The sequence below is a fragment of the Triturus cristatus genome, chromosome 5_1, assembly GCF_964204655.1.
Source record: "Triturus cristatus chromosome 5_1, aTriCri1.1, whole genome shotgun sequence".
Classification (NCBI taxonomy): domain Eukaryota; kingdom Metazoa; phylum Chordata; class Amphibia; order Caudata; family Salamandridae; genus Triturus; species Triturus cristatus.
In genome coordinates this window covers 631,716,274-631,736,997 of record NC_140587.1, presented here as the reverse complement: position 1 = coordinate 631,736,997, position 20,724 = coordinate 631,716,274, and the positions used below count along the sequence as shown (strand labels likewise).

At 43.3% G+C, this 20,724-nt stretch overlaps 1 protein-coding gene across 1 annotated transcript in view; it reads right to left on the bottom strand.

Moving 5' to 3' along the window:
* NSMAF (neutral sphingomyelinase activation associated factor) overlaps nucleotides 1–20,724 on the bottom strand; it is a 624,890-nt gene that overhangs the window by 204,427 nt on the left and 399,739 nt on the right. Inside the window, exon 16 of the mRNA XM_085605566.1 lies at nucleotides 20,468–20,531. Coding sequence (XP_085461692.1) covers nucleotides 20,468–20,531 — 64 coding nt within the window. The remainder of the gene's footprint in view (nucleotides 1–20,467; nucleotides 20,532–20,724) is intronic.

The following is a 20,724-nucleotide window of genomic DNA, read 5'->3' as shown; positions in this document are numbered from 1 at the left end:
TGACTTTTTTTAATTGCAATGCCATTCATTCATGAGAAATATTACCCTAAGATTATTTGTTACTACGACTGAATAAATCATTTTCTAGGCACAAGAAGTATAAGTTCCGCAAGGAGATGTCGTGGAAAGTTTGAGTGTGTGTCTGCATTTATAACCTTCTCATGTGCCACAAATTGTTAAAGATTTACTTCTGCAAGGGCAGGAGTTAATCTCTTTACAGGTATTGTATTGTAATTGCATTTATATAGCGCTTACAACCCCTGACGAGGCATCAAAGTGCTTTTTCGGTGAGTAGCACGCTATTCCAGAACCCATAAAGGATTACTGGTGAATTAGTATAGTGAAAATATGAAAGTAATTTGAGTGGTGGATAGGTTAGTCATTTGGATTGAGAAGGATAGAGGAGGGATAGAAGAGGGAAAAAAGGTTTGCATTTATATAGCAGGGTAGGGTCTACTCCCATCATTGGTGGAGAGGAAGTGATATGACTACTGACAAAAAAATCCAGAGGGGGGAAATTAAAGTTATAACAAGCATTGGCAAAGCCAATAGGTGTGGCATTACCTGCTAACCTTCTGTTTTATTGCTGGTTAACTACTTTACATATGTTTACGGTCAGTATGAAAATATAAGACCAGCTTGTTAGCCAGTGGCTTAGTTGTATGTAAGGTGGTGTCTTGTCTATTGTTCACTCGAACAGAACACTGCCGTATAAAAACTACGTAGTCTGGGAGGAAAAATGCTCAGTGAACACACACAAGCAAGAATTTCTGTTTAAATAAGCATAAGAGCACGAAATTTAAATCAGAGGTTGACGAAGCTTTTGGTAATTATGTTTGAAACGACCACTTCATAATTCAAACATCTGAAATACTGTACTCCTTCGGTGCACTTGGAAAGTAAATCAAGGCTGTCAGCTAGATATCTTTTTCCAATAAAATTTAAGGCTCCTTAAAATATGAATAATTACTAACAATCATACTAAAGCGAAATTGGGACGGTTTCTGTTTAACTAACTGAAGGAGATTAAGTACTACATTCCAAACTGCCCTTGGGCTGGCAGTAGAAGATAAAGCCACACTTTTAATCAGCTAATTACAGTACGTACATATGCACTAAAAACAATGATATTTTCAATCCCTGTTTAATATACTGTTGGACCTGGCTCTCACTGCATGATCACCCCAGACTTTTTGCCTGCACTCCGTTGCTTTGCTGAATTTGTTTTTGTTGGTTTTGAGTACTCTGTGCACTTTACCAGTGCTAATGTGCTTGTTCTCCGTCCCTAAAACACGGTGCAATTGGCAACAGTACATTTAATTTCCTTATAAATGTTATTGACTTGTATGTCTCTAGTATATGATACCACATGTACCCATGCTCTGTAAATTTAATGGCACAAGTGGGCCTGCAGCACACATTGTGCCATCCACTAAAGTAGCAGTTTAAAACATGTCTATTGACTACCACTGCAGCCTGTAGTACAGTTTCAAACTACCATTTAGACATGTCAAAACATACCTTTTGGCAAGGCCTATACCTTCCTTTTCAATACATATATGTCACCTCTAAGGTAGGCTCAAATGGCAGGGGACACTGCATTTAAAAAGCAGTAAATGTGTGCCATGTCCTAACAGTGAAAAACTTCTAAAGTCATTTTTCACAGGCCTATCTTTCTTATTAACTAACACAGGATCATCTTTTACATCCAATCAGTGAGAACTTTGGATTGGGAGTAGAAAGAGATATGCTGTTTACATTCAAATGAATTGTAATTTTAAACCTTCTTTGAGGGTGCAGTCAGAATTTCGAACAATCTGTGCCTTCTGCCAGTGTACTAGGTCACATGATTATGAATGGCTCAGCTGATGGGGTTTGTGTATTCTTTCCAGGATAATGAAACAATGGAGCTTAGGTTGAACAGAATGGGCCATCCTGACAGGGTGACTGGGAAGGCTGTTCCCCGCTCCACTTACACTCCAAAGGGCTTTGCATTCTGCCCACACAAAGGAATCTGACAACAGGCCTGCTCTGCCTTTTCTCACCCCCAGACAGTTTGGAACCTTGTAAGGGGAAGAACTTTTCAGAACCAGATTTAGGGGTACAACAGAGAGTACAACACAAAGACTGGCACCAGGTATAAATATTGGACCTACAGAGCCACTCATCAGAACACTTGTGGACCTGTGGAAGTTGCAGAAGGACTGCCCTGTTGCCGGAGGGTTGCCCTGCTGCTTGAAGGACTGCTTTGCTGTCTGAGAAGAAAGTCTGAACCTGCTTGCCTTCATCCCAGGCTAACCAGGGTGACTCTAAGGATCAGGTGGCTGATCTCATGTGTGAGCTACAGGGACACAGCAAGCTTCAAGAGCCTCTCTGCAACTGGCGAGCTGACCTGTTGCAACTGGACCAGCCGGAGCTCTGCTGGTCTCTATTCTAGAGCGAGATCCTGATCCCCAAGAGGTGCCCCTTGGGCCCTGGACCCTTGGCCTGCATCAGTGTGCACTTCTACAAAAGAAAAAAAGGTAAAATCCTGAAGTTTGGGCTCCTCGCAACCATGAACTGATTAATTTGTGCTAAGACTCTGCCGCGCACGATGACCACCAACAGGAAGCTCCGATGAGACCTGCTCTACGCATCACGAGCGATCACCAATGACGATCAGCAACGCAAGACCTGCTTGGCGAGCTAAAGCAACAACAGACAGCAACAACAGCTAACGCGAAGCTCCAGCAACGACGGTCTCCAACACCAGGTCTGCTCTTTGCGCTACAGAAAGTTCTTCCTGCTCCTTGCAAACTCTTCCAATGTGAACGGAACTCTTCAAGCCAGACCTTGAAGCTAACTTTTCAGGGGGACTACCCTGGTCCCTGTATCTGACTTGCGCTCCATGGAGATCAGTCTAAAATGTGACTTTCCACCGGTCTAGCACGATCAGATGACAACGAGTCATGCATTTAGTTGTGCATTTAGGCAATATTTTCACTTAAGATTTTAAAATTGCACATCTCCGGTTGCACTGATTGGATTTTTGTTGTTCTGGTATGATTATATTTATTAAACTTTACTCTATTTTCCTAAATTGGTTTGGGATTTTTCTTGGTCGTGTTTTCACTTTAGAACTGTTTGTGTGCTGCCTAAATACTTTACACATTGACCTTAAGTTAAGCCTGACTGCTTTGTGCCAAGCTACCAGAGCGTTCAGCACAAGTTAATTTAGTGTCGTTTGTGGCTCACCCTGACAAGAATTGTGGTTGTTGCCTGAGTGAGGCTTCCACCCCCCTCAACCAGAAACCCAATGTCTTATATATACCAGTAATGAGACCTATTGACTGGAGATTGTGGACGTCAATACAACAGTTCCCATGTTTTATTCCTTTGCTGTGCATTCACTAACAAACACCCAGTGAAGAACCTGCCAACAGCAACAAACAAGGATGACGAGTGGACTATATTCACAGTTCCTACAGGCACACTTGGATTCGAAAATAGAATTCAAAAAGGTTAAGTTAAGGAATGGTACATTTTGCTGGAAATATATTTTGTTTATTTACATTGCATTTGGTTGTAATTTGATTTATATAGTGCTTACTATCCCTGATGATGTGTAGAAGCTTTTAAAGCAGGTAACACATTATCCTGGAAATCAGAGTTAGTGATCAGTCCAGTGTTATGGGTTATTAAAGTTAGTCTTGTGCTCTCAAGGAAACAATTTCATGCATTGACTCCAGTTTCTTTTTTATGGTAGATTAAATCAGTATGTGTTAGGTGAGCTAATTAATGGGGCTATGTGAGTTGATGTGAATGGTTTTTGAGGTGAATAAAAAGGGTAGGGGAAATTGGGTATTTTTAGGTTGCAGGGAAATGGCTCAAATGAAGGAGAGGCGATAATCTATGAAACTGAGTGGGGGCAATTTGCAGCAGAGCTACTATAATAAAGAATAAGGCAGAACCATATGCAGAGAATATTCTGAAGCCCACTGGAGGGCAGTTATTAGTCCTGGGAAAGGTTTGAAATGCACATGAAAGCCACTGGAGGCAAAAAAGAAAACTGAATTGAACTACAAGTTCCGACGTGCATTGGAAATACGATCTATCTAGAGAGGCACACCTGAGGCCTAATTAAATGTTTAAAGCACGCAGGGAACTGTGGGAGCAGAGGAAAACTGAGTGCAATCAAACTGCCTCTGAGGAAAGAGCTCGAAGGCTCTGAAACGCGTCAGGCAGCAGGACAGAAATTAACGGAATCACAATGCTTGTTGCCTTGAATTAAAAGATTTTGACAAATCACTGGCTGGAGGAGTGCGTATCCAAATGCATGGACATTGTCTGGTGATACGCAACAAGTTTCCATCCCAGTAATCTTATTAAGAGTATCCCCTACGGGGAGTGTCTAAGAACATTGCGTAATTGTAGCGAAGTGGACACGAGGGAAAAAGAACTCCAGACCTTACGTTCCCGTTTTAAATCTAGAGGGTATGGAGCTGAATGCATTCAGAGTGCAATCCACAAGGTCAAATGCAAAACAAGAGAAGAAGTTTTATTTGAGCCCTCTGAAACAAATAAACGCAAACAGAAACAATCACTAGATTCTAATGAATGCAGATTGGTGACTTCATATAACAAGCAACATGGGCAAGTACGTAACATTCTATCGAAACATTGGCATTTGATACGCAATGACCCCATTTTAGGTAAAATTGTGTCAAATAAACCCCTAATAACGTTCAGAAGAGCCAAATCATTTAAACAATTGCTGGTCAGCAATATGGCACCGAAATCTTGCAAACAACCCCTCAAAGCTTCATGGTTAAAACGACAAGATGGTTTCCTGAGATGCGTGAAGTGCAAGGCATGCCAGCATGGTGTGAACACCAAGAAGTTTACAACAGGCTGCTCACAAATTGAAAAAAACATCAGAGGGCAGTTCGACTGTAAAACGGAATTTGCCGTCTACGTGCTGAGCTGCCCATGCAATCTTCGGTACGTGGGCAGTACAATTCTCTCTGTTCACAAAAGAATATTGCAGCATCTAAGGGCCATCAAAAACGTGGATAAAACATATCCGGTAGCACGCCACTTCGCGATTTGCCATGATAGTAATGTGACAGGCTTATCTTACTTTGTCATTGATGCGATCCCACCCAATGTGAGAGGTGGTGACAGACAGAGAGCTTTAAGAAAATTAGAATCACGGTATATTGTGGAACTAAATAGTAAAGCACCAATGGGCCTTAACATTGAAGAAGATTTATATACACATTTATAGGGCCTTTGTAGAGCTTGCTATACCCTTTCTGGATTTTCCGTTTTTATTTATTTATGAATAGTACATTGCAGTATTTATAAATGTATGGATTATTAGTTTTGTTAAGTAGGAATTAATGAATTGTGTTATATCACTTTAATTTTGATTCATGTGAGGTATCTAGGAACCAGATATGCCAGAAAAATCAGGTATGCCCACTGGGGCTGAATTAGACAAGAAAAGCCAGAAAAATCAGGTATGCCCACTGGGGCTGTATTTTAGTAAAGTGTCAAAACAATGTGGCAAACCCACATGGGTGAATGGTCTTTTCACGGCAATTGCCACTGATTGTATGGCGCTTTTTTAGAAAATGGACCGTGGTTTATAAAATTGTATAAATATGTTATCATATATTTGTCAATAGAGATCTATCAATGGGGATCAATCCTGAATGCGTTACACTTTACTTAAAGTTGCATCTTGTTATCGCTTTATCAATTGTAATAGGTAAAAACTACGAGTCTTTTCTCTGTGACACTCAATTTGTAGTCCTCACATGATCGTATCACGTGCACAGTATAAATGGTGGAAATTGTTTGGCAAAACTTTGTTGGTGAACAAGCCTGCTGGTTCAGGCGAAACGCGTCCGACAGAGCCACTGAATAAACCCTGGTTGGAATTGTCAAGACACAGCGTCGTGTCCTTTTGTTACGAGAGGAGTGCGGTTTATATTTAGCGGACCGAGCTTGGAGGTCCGCCTGACGACGCACCCGCTGATCTGGAGTTTGCGGTGGCTGTTCTAAGCAGCGTGGCAAAGGATATATATATATATATATATAGATAGATATATATATAAAAAATGTACTATTGATAATTCTCTCTTATACATACATCCCAGTGGTGGCAGTCGACAGAGTAGTTATAGTTAGGATTGTGTTTTCATAAGAAGTGTCTGTTTCGTGCTGCTAATGACTTTGGCGCTGTTTGATGGATCTCCAAGAAACTTTTCAGAAAAGTGCTTCTTTTTGACTAGTTTGCATGAGGAAAGTTTTGGGGTGATCAGTCAAGTGGAGGCCGAGAATAAGGGGGGCCCCTAAAACACATTTTACCCATTAATTTTTCCATAGAACTTTAGAAACAGCTACAGCCCAAACCGCTGAACAGATTTACACCAAATTTGGCAGGAAGCTACACCTTGGTCCAGAAAAAGTTATCTTTGTGTTTTGATGTGAATCCATTAAGTAGACTTGGAGAAATGAAGGTTCAAATAAACTGTATATGTAACAAAGCGTAGGATGCACGGGGCCAACAGGTGTCCTGCTGAGTTTTGACTAGTTAGCACAAAAGGAAGTGGTGGGAGCCATCTTAGTACTCAGGATCCAAGACCTAAAAAAAAAACATAGGGGGCAGTGTAGGGATGCCCTGACCCCCTAGGCCTGAGGCCAAAAACGTTTTTTTTCCAATGTTGCCACTAATTCGTGCAGCACCCCCCATCCCCAAACCATTTGTGAGCTCTGCACTTGTTTAAATAAAACCCCCTGGGGTGGGCCAAGCGCGGGTAGGGCTAAATGTTATTTTTAGGGCGAGTGGGGCATATGGCCCTCCTCTCTGAGCTTCTGAGATCCCAGGGACCCCATCCCTCAGGGAAGAGTTAAAAAAAACAAGGGAGGGGGACGTGTACGCCCCTTGCCGGAGGCGAATTATGCCTGGGAAACCCCTTCCTGAGCCTTCGAAATACCCCTTTGACCTCATGCCCTGAGGCCATGACACTTATTAAAAGGGAGTGGGGGGCCATGTAGCACTTCGTCCTTGAGCGTTTAAAGTCCTCAGGAGACCCCCATCTCCCATGGTCAGCTCAATGACTGTGTCCCAGGGAGCCCTCCCCCGGAACACAGTAGTTTCCCTGCCCACACTACTGTCAGCATGGAAACATATGCTTGGTCTTCTATTGCGGGAGCATTTTTAAATCTCCCACCAAACAGGAGCAAACATGGGAGTCCGCTCTTAGCCGGGAAAGAATTTACCATGGCTGCCTCCCTGCCTGCATTCTTGAGGGCAGGGAAACAAAACACACATTGCTTCTCCCAGAGAGAGCAAGCATATAGCTGCTCCCTCCGTTCAGGAACAATGCTGGATCACGCACTATGAGCAGAGTGGGCTGGAGCCACGGGGCCCTGGAGCTTCCCTCCGCAGCCCCTATGTTGGGGCTTATGATGGCTTGGGGAAAGGGGCACCCCGTCGCTTTTAAATATAATACAGCCGCGGAGGTTGTGTTCCCCGGAGCCTTTAAAGGCTCTACTTTTTTGTTGAATTTGCCACTGGGGGATGGTAGGAGATGAGGTCCTTGGGCTCTTTGAAAGCTCAAAGAAGGGCATCATGCAGCCCACCACTTTTTAAATTGAATTTGGCCCCAAGGGATCGGATCCCCAGGGTCTTTGAAAGCTTGGGTGGGGTGGGTTACGTATGGTAATAGGATATTACTTCATGCTAAAAAACCTCTAGACATTCACTGAAAAACAAATACCCAAGGTTAAAGTGACGTTATGGTGAGACTAAATGTTCAGTAAACATGTAACGTTTTAAACTCTAAAAAGCACAGAAATTCATAGTTGTCTCAAATAATTATAACTCGTGCCCTTAGGTAGCTTTACCTTACGGCCTCACCATGCACTTATTTATGAGCAAACTGTGCATGGCGGGGGGACAAGCTATAGTTACTTGAGTTAACTATAGCTGGTGAATTTCTGTGGTTTTTAGAATTTAAAACGTTACATTGTTACTGAACATTTCACCTAACTATAACATTACTTTTAACTTTTTTTGCCAATATATACATATATAATATATATTCACTGAAAAAGCACAAAGGTTACGGGGATGTTATAGTTAGGGTCACATTTTACTAATCCAAAACCACAGAAATTGAGCCGTTCTAGTTAGCTGAGATAACTATAACTTGCTCCCCCGCAATGCACAGCTTATGACCTCACGTATTACATGGTCAGTGACATCACTGATGACATCACTGGTCCTTTTTTTAAAGTATTTTGATAATACAAAGGGAGGGGCCCATGCGGACCCCATCTCCAGGGCCTGGCCTTAACATATGTATTTTTTTTTAATGCGCCCCCCTCCCTAGACCAACTTAAGGCCCCGGGTACCCCATACCCTGGGGCCTGGCCACTTCATTTGGGACCGTTGGGGGAGCCTCAATCCCCCCGTGGTTCCCCCCGTGGTTCCTGCCGGCTCCCCGCCTCCTGCAGAAGCTGGCATTGCTTTGGGATCCAGGGAGCTACTGACATGCAGTTCCCTGGATCCCAAAGCAAAGTGTCTGTTTCAGATGCTACTCTGCTTTCAGCAAGCGAGAGAATTTTGCACTCTCGCTTGCTGAAAGCAGAGCCGAGTTTGCTATGGCATGGCGGGAGCGGTGCTCCGGCCATGCCATAGCAAAATGTAATGTCATGGGGGAGGGCACCCCGGACCATTGCTGGAGCCGGCCTTGGGGGGTGGCGGTCCCCAGGGCTATGCAAGTCCCCCCTCCCTTCTAAGTAAGCCCCGGGGCTTATTATCTACGTTATCCCGGGGAGGTGGTGGTCTCCGGGGCTATGGGGGAGGCTGTAGGAACTCCCACGCACTATTAAATCAAAAATATATGTGCCTCGGGGAGGCGACGTTAACCGGAGCTTCGGAGGGGCCACTTGGCCTCCTGCATATGACTGAATTAGCCTTGGGGAGGTGGCGGTCCCTGGGGCTGCGGGGGATCCACGCAGGCCTCCCATCCTTATTTTAATAATGCCCCTGGGACCTGGCCCACCCGAAGACCTAATTAAATTAAACGTGTGAGCCCACGCTTCGTTTTTTAAAAACATTTTGAGGCGGACTTGTGGATCCACCGCGACTGCCGCAGAAATTCTTTTTTAAGTGCTTTTTTTGGCCCTGGGGCACAGGCCTAAGAGGTCAGGGTGTTTCTACCCTGCCCCCTTTTTATTTTCTTTAACATTTTTTCTTGTGATTGGGTTCGACCGAGTCACAAGATGCCTGCCAACACTTCCTTGTTTGAAGTGTTGGCAGCCAATCAAATCTCAGGCACGAGATTGGGAGGGTTCGCGGATCCTTCGCGTGCCTAGATATACAACTGGCAATTTCTCCACAACTACTGAACAGATTCACACCATTTAACAAAAAAGGTTGCTTTCTGGACCAAGAACTACCTTTTTGCAAAATTTGGTGTAATTCCATTCAGGAGTTCGGGCTGTAGCCATGTCTAAAATTTCCTTTCGAAATTAACATGGAGAAAAAGCGCTATGGAACCTCCCTTTTTTTCTCGGTCCCTCTTGACGGATCACCACAGCAGCTGAAGTGAATGGCATATTAGTTTTGAAATGTTCACAATGATTCGTAAAATGACGCTAAAGTTATTGGCAAATGAAAAAACGCTCTTCCTATAGAAACTAGGTCCTAACTATCACCACCTACTGGTGACCGCCAGTAGGTAATACAGATATATATCTTCAACAAATGCGCTCTCGGACCTTGTTTTCCAATTTCCACTGAAACAAGAGTCTACAACCAGTGTGGCACAGCTTTGGTGAGTTGCACAATATCTTTTTAGTAAATTATTTTCATTCTGAAAGACAGGGCAGTGACTGACAACCCGGTTTTGGACGTATCCTTCAACTGGGTCATAGGGACCCGTGTGCACAAACTGTCCTTTTAATGGAATCCTCACCATTTTCACATGTGATCATTTTAAAAGAACACATACAGTTAGGCCATTTTTACATTCTTATTTTACATTCTTTTTTGTTTACCTGTTTATTTTTTGATTTTAGAAAGCGATAATGTGCAAATTACTGTAAAGTACAATTAAAAAGAGGGCTCATGTCCCAAAAAATAAAAGAGGAGTCATTTCTAATATATACAATGTACAAATTCACAATTTAAGAAAAGCAAAAACCAATGGTTGTGCCGAATAACATAATAATGGTATTGTATCCTATGAACTCTATTTCTCTGGGGATTTTTACTTCGCCAATTCATCCATTATGTTATTCAAGCCCTAGTATTTCCACTGGAGCTGAGCAGAGGGATGAATAGTTTTAAAGTAAATAATCATTTTATAGTCAAGTACTAAATAATGTTGACCCTACTATAAAGAATAAACTTTTCTATATACTTCTCTAAAAACAATATTTAAAAAGTTTTTTTATATATGTTAATCCTATTTTCCCTCCAATCATTGCATTTAGAAAACTTTAGTTGGTAAAGTAGCTAAACATTTTAGGGTACAATTAATTTTTTCGTACAGATTGTCTATTCATATTTCTTCCAAATAGATACATTCCAAAGAGAGGTTTTCTTTTTTTCCCCTGCTTTAATCTAAATAGCTCATCAGATGTACTTCTATTCTTGAAAGATTTCATGTAATCCTCATTCCTGACTCTGCCTAAAGTGCTATGTGTATACAGTACTCAACAAAAATTAAATATGATGTTATTTAACCTAGGATTTTCATACAGAAAGCAGCGCTGCTTCAGCTTATTAGATTAAAGTGCAAATTTGCAAAGTAGATAATTCCAATTAAAGTACCTTATTTCCAATGTCATATTTTTCAAGTCACTATTTCCGTTTTAGAAGCAAAACAATATATAGAACCTAATTATTGGTTTAATATACTTAGTTAAAAATTTGTAGAAAAGAGGGAGGGAATGGAAATGTGCAAACTGGATTGGTCTAATTAAAGTACTATAAGCATACAGTCCTAAATATACAATATCATGTTTGTTTTAAGCACTATTTTCCTATTAGAAGCAGAGTTTGTTCAAACTCTTGGCTTGGTATGCATTTTTTAAAATTTATAAAAAATTAGAGGAAAGGGAAACATTATCCGGTATATATTCAATTATGATGTAAAAAAAAAGAATTTTAAATGGAATAAAATCTGGCAATTCCTATTTTCCATGTTTCGGATTAATTCAATCTAAGGGATCCTCAGTGTATTCCACATAATTTTTGATATAATATCTCTGATTGCAAGCGTATGTCTCCTTCGAATATATGACGTTACAACGCAACTACCATTACATCGCATGATTTAGCAACGCATACCATTACAACGCATTTTCTAAAATTACCATTACAACGCATTCCATTACAAAGCATACCATTACAACACGTAGTACTTTAGTGCAACGGTATGGTAAGTGTTAGAGAGTGCCAGGCTAGCTTGAATCCAGTGGCAAAGTGAGCAAGGGACACATGTCTGGGCATACCCTGCCAAATAAGGGCGAACATAGCTAACACAAGGAGATGTTGGACGGAGCGCTGAGCCCTTGCTCACTTTGCCACTGGATTCAAGCTAGCCTGGCTGATGAGGGGTGTTACCCCGAAACAGGTCCCAGGATGCATGTTTCCGGTTCAGGGAAGACCTGTCTTGGCAGTTCGGGCTGGACTGTTCCCATGAGGGACAGGGTCAAGACTGATTTGCATATAGCTGGGTCTGAACTGAGGTGGCGGAGTGAGCTATAAAACGATGATGGATTCAACCAAGATCTGTGACTGGGTGTGAGTGTCTGAAAAGTTTCAGTGCTCCGTCCATCATCTCCTTGTGTTTGCAACCCTGAACCTTGCCTCCTCAGACAAGAACCGACCAGAAGAAGATGAGACGGACTGAAGAAGCTGTGCTGAAACTAAGATGAGGAGGACGCCCACTGACTTGGCCCCAGCCCTACCGGCCTGTCCTCACCTCGAAGCTGCTCCAGTAAAATCCTGGTGTGTCCTGCAGCCAGCAGCCCCCAAGAACCCGGAGGACCTGCCCAGCCTTTCTTAACCAAGACTTCGTCTCACGTGACCACCACATTTGCTCACCCACAGACTCTGGCTCCGGCCAAATTTGCGAGTCTGTGCCACTCTGCCCCCGACACACACAGCCCGAGTTTGAGTGGCCCAACACCACGAGGAAGTCTCCCCGGTTAAACTGACCTGAGATCTGGTGGTCTCTGACTTGCCTCGAATCTCCAATCAACGCCTGCAGCCCCTTTCTGAAGTATCCCCCCGGTCGTAGAAGACACCCGTGCACCTGACCTCTCATGGCCTTGGGTGGCCCAACCAACGGTGTCCCAGAATCCCTAGGCATCCCAACTTACCTCTCCAACCAGTTGTCACCTCCAGAAAATCTTCGCCCCCGAGCCTGCAGTCTTTATTGCAACCAGAGAATCCCCATTGAAAACAACAGGGCACCCGACGCAAAATCAGCACCCGGCCACCCCTGTGCCACTGTGGGTGCCCTTTGTGCACTAAACCGGATCCCCCTTTGACCTGAGCTTAACACCAGGAGCTTTGCTCCCACAACCTTGTGGCCTACTTGTGAGCAGCCACCAACCGGAGGCCCCCTGTCCCCAATGGATAACACTAGGCCTCAGCACTCTGAACCGAGCCACCCTAGTGCAGTTGAGGGTGCTTTGAGAGTGCATCTTTGACCCTGGGGGAACCCTGATTCTAACCCTAGAATACCAACTCCCACAAATAAGTACTTACCAGCAAACCGATAACTTCAATTCGTTCCATAGGATTGCATTGACTGCTTTTGCTTGAAAATTATTTTAAGTGTGGAGTTGGTTTGTATGAAACAATGAAAAACTGCATATGTGTAAAAACTGAATTACTTACCTTTTGTCTAGGAAATGTCCCAGTGTGATATCTAGGCATATCATACTGATTAGCAAAAGTAACGTAAAAAGTAATCTAAAAAGTAACATGCACAGTAATCTGTAAAGTAACTGAAAAGTAACCACAAAAGGTACCACAGAAGGTACCACAAGACTTCACAAGCTTCTCTTACAGAAGCTTGCACTCCTGGGGTACCACAGCTCCCATAAGGGTCCTGCAGTAATTAAACGGGATCATCTTACTTAACCTATAAGCATCGGTTTGTTGTATGCAGTGCTGTAGATTCACATGCTCAGCATGCTCCTGCCATCTAGTGTTGGACTTGGACGATTGTAACTTGTTTTCCTTCGAAGAGGACTTTTGAGTCCTGGGGTCTTGGCGACTTCTCCAGTCAGGGATGCGCATGTGAAACAACTCCAATGTTATATTGTTTTCCGCCCAACGGGTGGGAATAGGAATGGAATGGTGAGTAGAAAAGAATAGTGATCACGCTTGTAGAGAGAGAGATAATAATATTAAAGTGAAAGGTATCTGTAACAAACACTGGCTTCCGGGGAGGAGGATGGGAGCATGTGAACCTACAGCACTACATGCCATGAACAGATTCTAACAGGGTAAGAAACATAATCCATTATGTGGCTGTAGATTGACATGCTCTGCCTCAACTGTAAAACAGTACTCCCCTAAGCAGTGGCTAGCCAGTGAATGGTGCAAAGGTCTGAAACATGGTCCTGAGGACAGTTTGACTAACTCTTGCCTTGCAAGAATGTCCACACAATAATGCTTTGAAAATGTGTGTGAAGTGGACCATGAAGCAGCCTTGCAAATATTTGTTGTGGACATGTTCCCCGGAGGAGTGTCCTCTTTGTGGGTGGAGTGTGGCTTGGGGGGTGGGGGTGGCTTGTCTGGGTTGAAGGGGGAGGGTAGGATTTTATTTACTTTTTCGTAACAGGTTTGTTGCATTTACCAATCCACCTGGTGGACCCAGCCTTAGAAATGCCATGACCTTTATGTAACTGTGAAAAGGCTGAAAAGAGTTGTGCTTTACAGAAAGATTTGGTCTTGTCTGTATGATACATAAGAGCACGATTAACATCCAGTGTGTGGAGTGCTCTTTTCACTACGGGCTGTGAGAAGAAGACTGGGAGCTCAATAGTTTACAGTGTAATAAGAAGACCACCTTAGGTAAGAATTTTGGGTTGGTTTTAAGTACAACCCTGTTGCTGTGGATCCGTAAGAAAATATTCCTGTAATGTGAGGGCCTGTAATTCACTGATACATCTAAGAAACATGATGGCGACCAGGAAGGCAACTTTTCAAGAAAGGGAACTGCAAAGGGCATGAATGCCGTGGCTCGAAAGTAGGCCCTGTAAGTCTGTAGGTCCAGTGTCGCCATGAAGTCACCTTGCTGCAGCAGGGGATGACATCCTGAAGGGTGACCATGTAGAAATGTTCTGACCGGATGTATCTGTTGAGAGGACAGTGGTTGAGGATTGGTCTGAGAGATTCGTCCTTCTTGGGAACGAGAAAGGATAAGGAGTAGACACCTTTCCCAGGTGTTGATGGGGCACGGGCTCTAAGGGTCCTTTGAGTAATAGCACCAGAACCTCCTCTTGCAGTAACATGAGATGTTCTGGGCTGAGGATATGAGTGCAAGGTGGGAGGTCTGGTGGGGTAGAAGTGAGCTCTAGGCAGTGGCCATGCTCAATTATGGATAGGACCCATTGGTCTGTTGTGATTTCCTCCCAGCAGGAAGAAATCTCTGAATTCTCCATGCAACATGTGCTAGGTGATCCGGTGGGGTTGGGGGGAGGGGGGCGACTTGAGATACTGGCCATTCTGTTCCTAGAGGTACAGGCTTCCTTAATGGAAGTACCTCTGTTTTGGCCTTTGGAGCTATTCCACGTAAAGGAGAAGCCTCTGCTACCCTGTTGGTGATAAGCCTGATATTGCTGCTGGTAGAATTGGGTTTGGTTGGTTCTGGGGAAGTGGACTTAGCTCCACCTCAAGCCTGTTGCTTCCAAAAGGAGCCTCTGCTGAAGTGGACCTGGAGGGCACTCATTACCTTAGCAGTCTTTGTGCCCTTCTTAATTTTCCTAAGAATTATGTCAATCTGAGGTCCGAACAGGTGCTCCTGTGGAACAGCAAATTGGCAACATGCTGTTGCACATCCAACTTGAAGGCAAACACACAGAGCCAGGAGTGGCAATAGAGGATGATTGAGGTGTTCACTCCTCTGGCTGCTGTAGCTGTAGAGTCAAAGGCACAACTGATAGCAGCGGTGGAGATGACTTTTCCTTCTTCAACAAGTTCTTTCCCCCTTTTATGGTACTGATCTGGGAGGTGCTATAGGAGCCCCTACATCTCCTCCCAGTAAACTCTATCATACCGGGAGAGGAGGCCTATGGAATTGTTGATGTGCCAATGCAAGGCCGCACCCACTGCTCTATCTTCCCTGCAGCATCAATTCACTTTCTGTACTTGTCAGAAGGCATAGTATCGCCCATGGCCTAGGCTGCTCCCCATTTCCTAGCAGTGGTGACAACCAGGAAATCTGGTGGGACATTAACCCTAATGTACAGTGGGTCAGAGAGCACTACCTTATACTTTTTCTCTGAATGAGTTGTGACTACCCGTTGCCTTGTACTGGTCTTCAGAGCATTCAAAGCCACCGGTCCCAAATACTTGACGGACAGATTCTCGCATTACATAACCCTAAGAACCTTCAGATCCTTCTCAAGCCCCCGTCATTCAGACTTAAACCCCGAGGTGGCAAATCCTTTTCAGTGCTGAAGTTCAATGCATGGAATCAGCTCCCCAGTCCTCTTTGGTTTATAGAATCCAAAGCACTCTTTAAAAAGCAAATACCTGGCTTTTTCTGGCCCCGATGCACTCTGCCACTCCCTCATCTAGTCAGTGCTTCTGGGATATCAGCTCTAAACTTGCAGTGCCAGGATGCTCTTTGTGAGTGACAATGAGGCATAGAAGTGTACAATTCATTCATTCATTCAGGACCGGGTCCTTGAAAATTGAATGGAAGGATCTGTCTTCAAAAGTGTCTCCACCAAAAAATCATTATACTCAGGGGTGACATTGAGGTCCACCTTATTGTAGAAGGCAGTGAGTTGAATAACCCTGTGATACGCCATGGTGCCATCCAGCTGGGAGGCCCTGACTGGGCCATGTTCTAGATATGGGTCTGTTTGAGGGTCCACGTCATAATCCTCCCAAGGATCATCTGAGGGGCCAGAGTAGACAGGGGCACAGTCCCCACAGGATCATCTGAGGGGCCAGAGTAGACAGGGGCAAAGTCCTTAGCCAGGGAATAGAGTCTAGGACTGCCCGTATTGGAGTATGACTCCGGTGACACCTGAGGAGAGGTCATAGGAGGTGAGGGAGGAGGTGAACGTGGAGGCGGTGGTGGAGTAGAGGATGGAGCAGAAGCCTTGTCCTTAGGCATCTTTGAGGGCAAAGGAGGTGCAGAAGTGTCTGGTGGCAGGCCTGTGTTTCTTTGGCAGGGTCTTTTCTGAGGCAGAGATTATGCCTGTGCATGGGTGAATGATGATCCCCCAAGGTCTCTCGTACAGCTCCTGCTGTAGCCTTTCAAGGACAACAGAGCTTTAAGTCTTTGCTTGAATCTAGGCCGCCTGTCCTTGCTTTCAGTTTCGTTTAACCAACACTTACATTTTTACATGCATTAAATATCAATTGCTGTTCCGCAGCTTGCTAAGGTTTAAATTATCAATAATTTATTTAGAGTTGAAGCAAAGTGCTCTAACATATGATTGACAAACACTGGCAAAGCCAATAGGTCTCACCTATGTAAGAGCTATTGGCTTTGCTAAAGTGCTTTAGCAGTGTTGTACACCAGCGCGGCTGCTGTTCAGGTAAGCTAGAAGTTAGTGACATAAAGGCGAGTGGAATGTCAGGGATTCGTAGAGAGGCGCGGCGTTGAGTGTCTGAGTGGAGTGGCATAGAGCGTCGTAGAGTGGCATGGAGTGTCATGGATTGGCCTAGAGTAGTGTAGAATGGGATAGAATGCTGTGGAGTGTTGCGGAGGGAGTAGAGTGTCGTAGAGTGGAAGAGCATAGAGAGGAGTAGAGTGTTGTAGAGTGGAGTGGCACAGTGTTGGAGAGTGGAGTGACATAGAACAGAGTGGAATGGCATAGATTGGACTAAAGTAACGTGGAGTGGCATAGTGTGGAGTAGTGTTGTAGAGTGGAGTGGCATAGTGTGTCGTAAAGTTGAGTGGCATAGAGTGTCGTAAAATGGATTGGTAGAGTGGAGTGGCGTTGAGTGGAGTAGTATGTTGTGGAGTGGAGTAAATTGGCATGGAGTGACGTAGAGTGAGTTCCCCAGAGCGTTGCCGAGTCGAGGAGAGTGTTGTAGAGTGGTGCAATGTGGAGTATGCATGGTGCGATCGTGCACTGCCCTTACAGACAACACATCTTCAAGTGAAATGACTATTACATTTGCACAGACATACAATTTTATTGATAGAATTATATAGCGCACAAACGATAATGTGTGGAAATGTCATCCCTTAGTGCATTGATTTGTTTTGATTGTATTAAGATATTTATTTCCGCCACACTTCAGAATTACCATGAAAAGTGCTTCATTTGTGCTTCCCTAATTCAGATATATTTAGAAATAGCTGTCCCGTTCATTTACAGATATTTCAATTTTTTTGTGCTAGAAAAAAAAAACATTATGTAGTCTTACTCCAGTACACCCTCTGTTGCCAGCATGATTGTCACATGAATCCTCTCACACTGAAGTCAGAGAAAGAAAGGTAAACACCAAGCTCCCTCAGAAGACAGAGGCTGACATTTGACCTCTGTCTTTGAATGCAGAGCAAATGTGACAAGATAAGAACAAGATTTAAAGATCTGATTCCAGAAATCGAGTACTCAGGATAGATACAGTAAACACGGGATGCTCTAGGGAAGGGGCGAACTCAAGCTGGATATCATAAAACAAATAAAGTCAGCAAATGGAAACCAAGCAAATGTGAGTTACAAATAGGGGTGGGCGGAATTTGCGAAAGTGACTTTCGCAAATTATCGCAAAAATGTTAAAAATCTCCGCAAACACGCAGAAATATCGCGAAGATGCGGAAGTTTTTTTCCCGTCCGTTCGCGGTATTTTCTGCATGGTCGCGGCTCGCCAACTTACCCATGCGGTTGCTCCCGGGCGCGGCCATCTTGTTTTCACTCTTCTCGCGGTGCATGATCGCGAGAAGAAAGACGTGATCGCGTGATCAATGACATTACTGCGGGCGCGAACTGTCGCGAGACAGCGCAAATGGCTACCAACAATCCAACATCTCGTGGAGAACGCGACCGGATCGGGAAAACTTGTCGGCGAACGCGGGGATTCAGGTAAGGCGATCGCGTGCGCGCAAGAATGTATTATTTTACAGCGCGAGCAAGAAACAAATTATCGCTAAGCTGCGGAATGCGGAAATTTTGACATTTTCGCACTCTCCGCGGAACGCGAAAATGTCAAATCATCACAATTTCCACAAGCGGAACGGAAATTTAGCCCAGGCCTAGTTACAAACCACAAATCCAATGGTAAGCAATGGGTGGACTTGCATTCCCAAGGAATTTTTCTGAATGTCCCCAAGATGTCTTTAGCAAACCAGACAGCTGGGCTGTCTGGAAGGCTTCGTCATAAAAAAGGAATTAGTGAATAAATAAGGTACAAATTGGGTTGTTTGAGTGGGCGTTCAAAGTATTAAGAATAATGGTGTAGTAACATTTTCTTAAAGTCAGAGCCAAGGTGGAAATTCTAGCTGACAAATTCTAAATGTTTTCGTTCAGCTTGGGCATTAGAGGATTTTTAAACGTATATAGTATATTTCTAGAAGTACATTTGTGTTTTAGTGTATGCAGTATAACTGCTTTTCTTGCCTTTTTATAAAAACTTTTCAGTTATCTATGCATCCGTCTACTTCCTACAGTGCAAAGCAACTGGGGTGCAATGTTTCTTCTTAAAGAACAAGGTTACTTCACATTGTTTACATTCATTAGGATAAATACATCTATCTCAGGGTAGTTATGTAATTAATAAAAAAATCTCTCAAAACATAAATGTAACTTTTCCATCCAAGAAATGCCAGAAAAGGTCATTTATAGCCCCCAAAACACTATTCTGATAATATTCTTATAACTTTATAGGTGGTACGATAGCTCCACAGGCTAAATGCTTGCAGCAGACACCTTATGAAAGGCATGCAGTCACAGCTGCAATTCCCAGCGAAAAGGTTCAGGATCTCACTCAACAAGAACTACTATTATTACTAAATCCATGCAATTGAGCATGCTATACACATGCCAAACATATTAAGTGTATATAAAACCAAACTATCACAATGATCATAATATTTTCTCTGCATGTCTATGCTACACAACGGAGTGTCTTGGGCACACAGTCGGTTGTTAGGGCCATAACCAACAGAATTTTGCATACTTTTAGGGCCAAGTTAGCATACAGTTTGTGTACAGACAAATTCAGAGGAGGAGGAGAGCCTGCATAGATACTCCTATGCAGCTTTATTAGTGTATGTGAGACTATGATGTAGGGGAATGTGATAATTATGTCTGAGCAGATGGCAGTACTGCACTGATTGTCTATGATTGCCTTTCCCTGGTCTACCATATCTGCACATCCGCCATACCATGGCAGCACTTATTTAATTTAAGGCTGGTAGCGTTTGTCTGCACTGGTATTTTTTCTGTATATTTCATAATTCTTGTTTTTATTCTAGGTGTTTTTGAAGTTAAGTAATGTCTCTTACTATAATATCAATAATATCATATGCCTCAACGGTCACATGACATGACTTCATGTGATGTTATCAGGGTCAAAGGTCGTATGAGGTCACTTCCTGTGAAATCATGAAGTGAGGGGTCAACGAGTGTGATGGCACTTCCGCTACCTCTGGAATTTTGGTGAATTGACATCTATGTTCACTCAAAGAACGGAAATGCTGCCCCCTTGCCTAACAGGCAGAGATCCTCATCCACTCTTACTGACCACACTTCTCCATAAACAGAATTAGATTCCAGTCCGTGAGTGAAACACTAGAAACATTTGGAAAGGTCACTCTCAAACTCTCGAAAAGCTCTGCAATGCCATCCAAATGGTAGATTAAACACTTTCACAAATGCATCGTTAACTATGACTAGGAAAGTATGGCATGCATAGAAGGCATGGCTAAAGCTGTATAGCGGAATAATAGCAATAAAGGTCATAGTGCAGTTTGTAATTCAAATAAGGTGCAATCAATCTCCAGGGATGCTGATTCAAATCAGAAACCCACTCAAGCCAGACCGCTTCAGCATGGTTTCATCTTTCAGAACTTTATTTAAGGGGACATATGAGCTTCCTAGGCCAACGAAGTGAGTCTTATACAGCCCCCACATGCCACAAACCACCAGAAAACTTGTGGTCTTCTGCCCCAAAGACATCTACGATATTCTTACGAAAATACAGATTTTGATACGAAATTCAGAAAATTCTAAAGACCAAAAATTTCAAACAAACCTGCTGAACATTCTATCTGCGTGGTCAAATTTTCCATTTTGTATACAGAGCATGTATTCTGGTGCTAGGAAGAAAAGAGTAGAGAGACATTAAAACAGTACTGTAACTGCTGCCTTTTAGGGTATCTCGAAAAAAGTAAAACAATACATTTTGAAAACATATTTGTATTAGATTTATAGTTAGTATAATAACAGTCGATCTTTGCACATGAATGAAAGACTATGATGACAAAAGGGATACATTTTTATTTGTCTAGG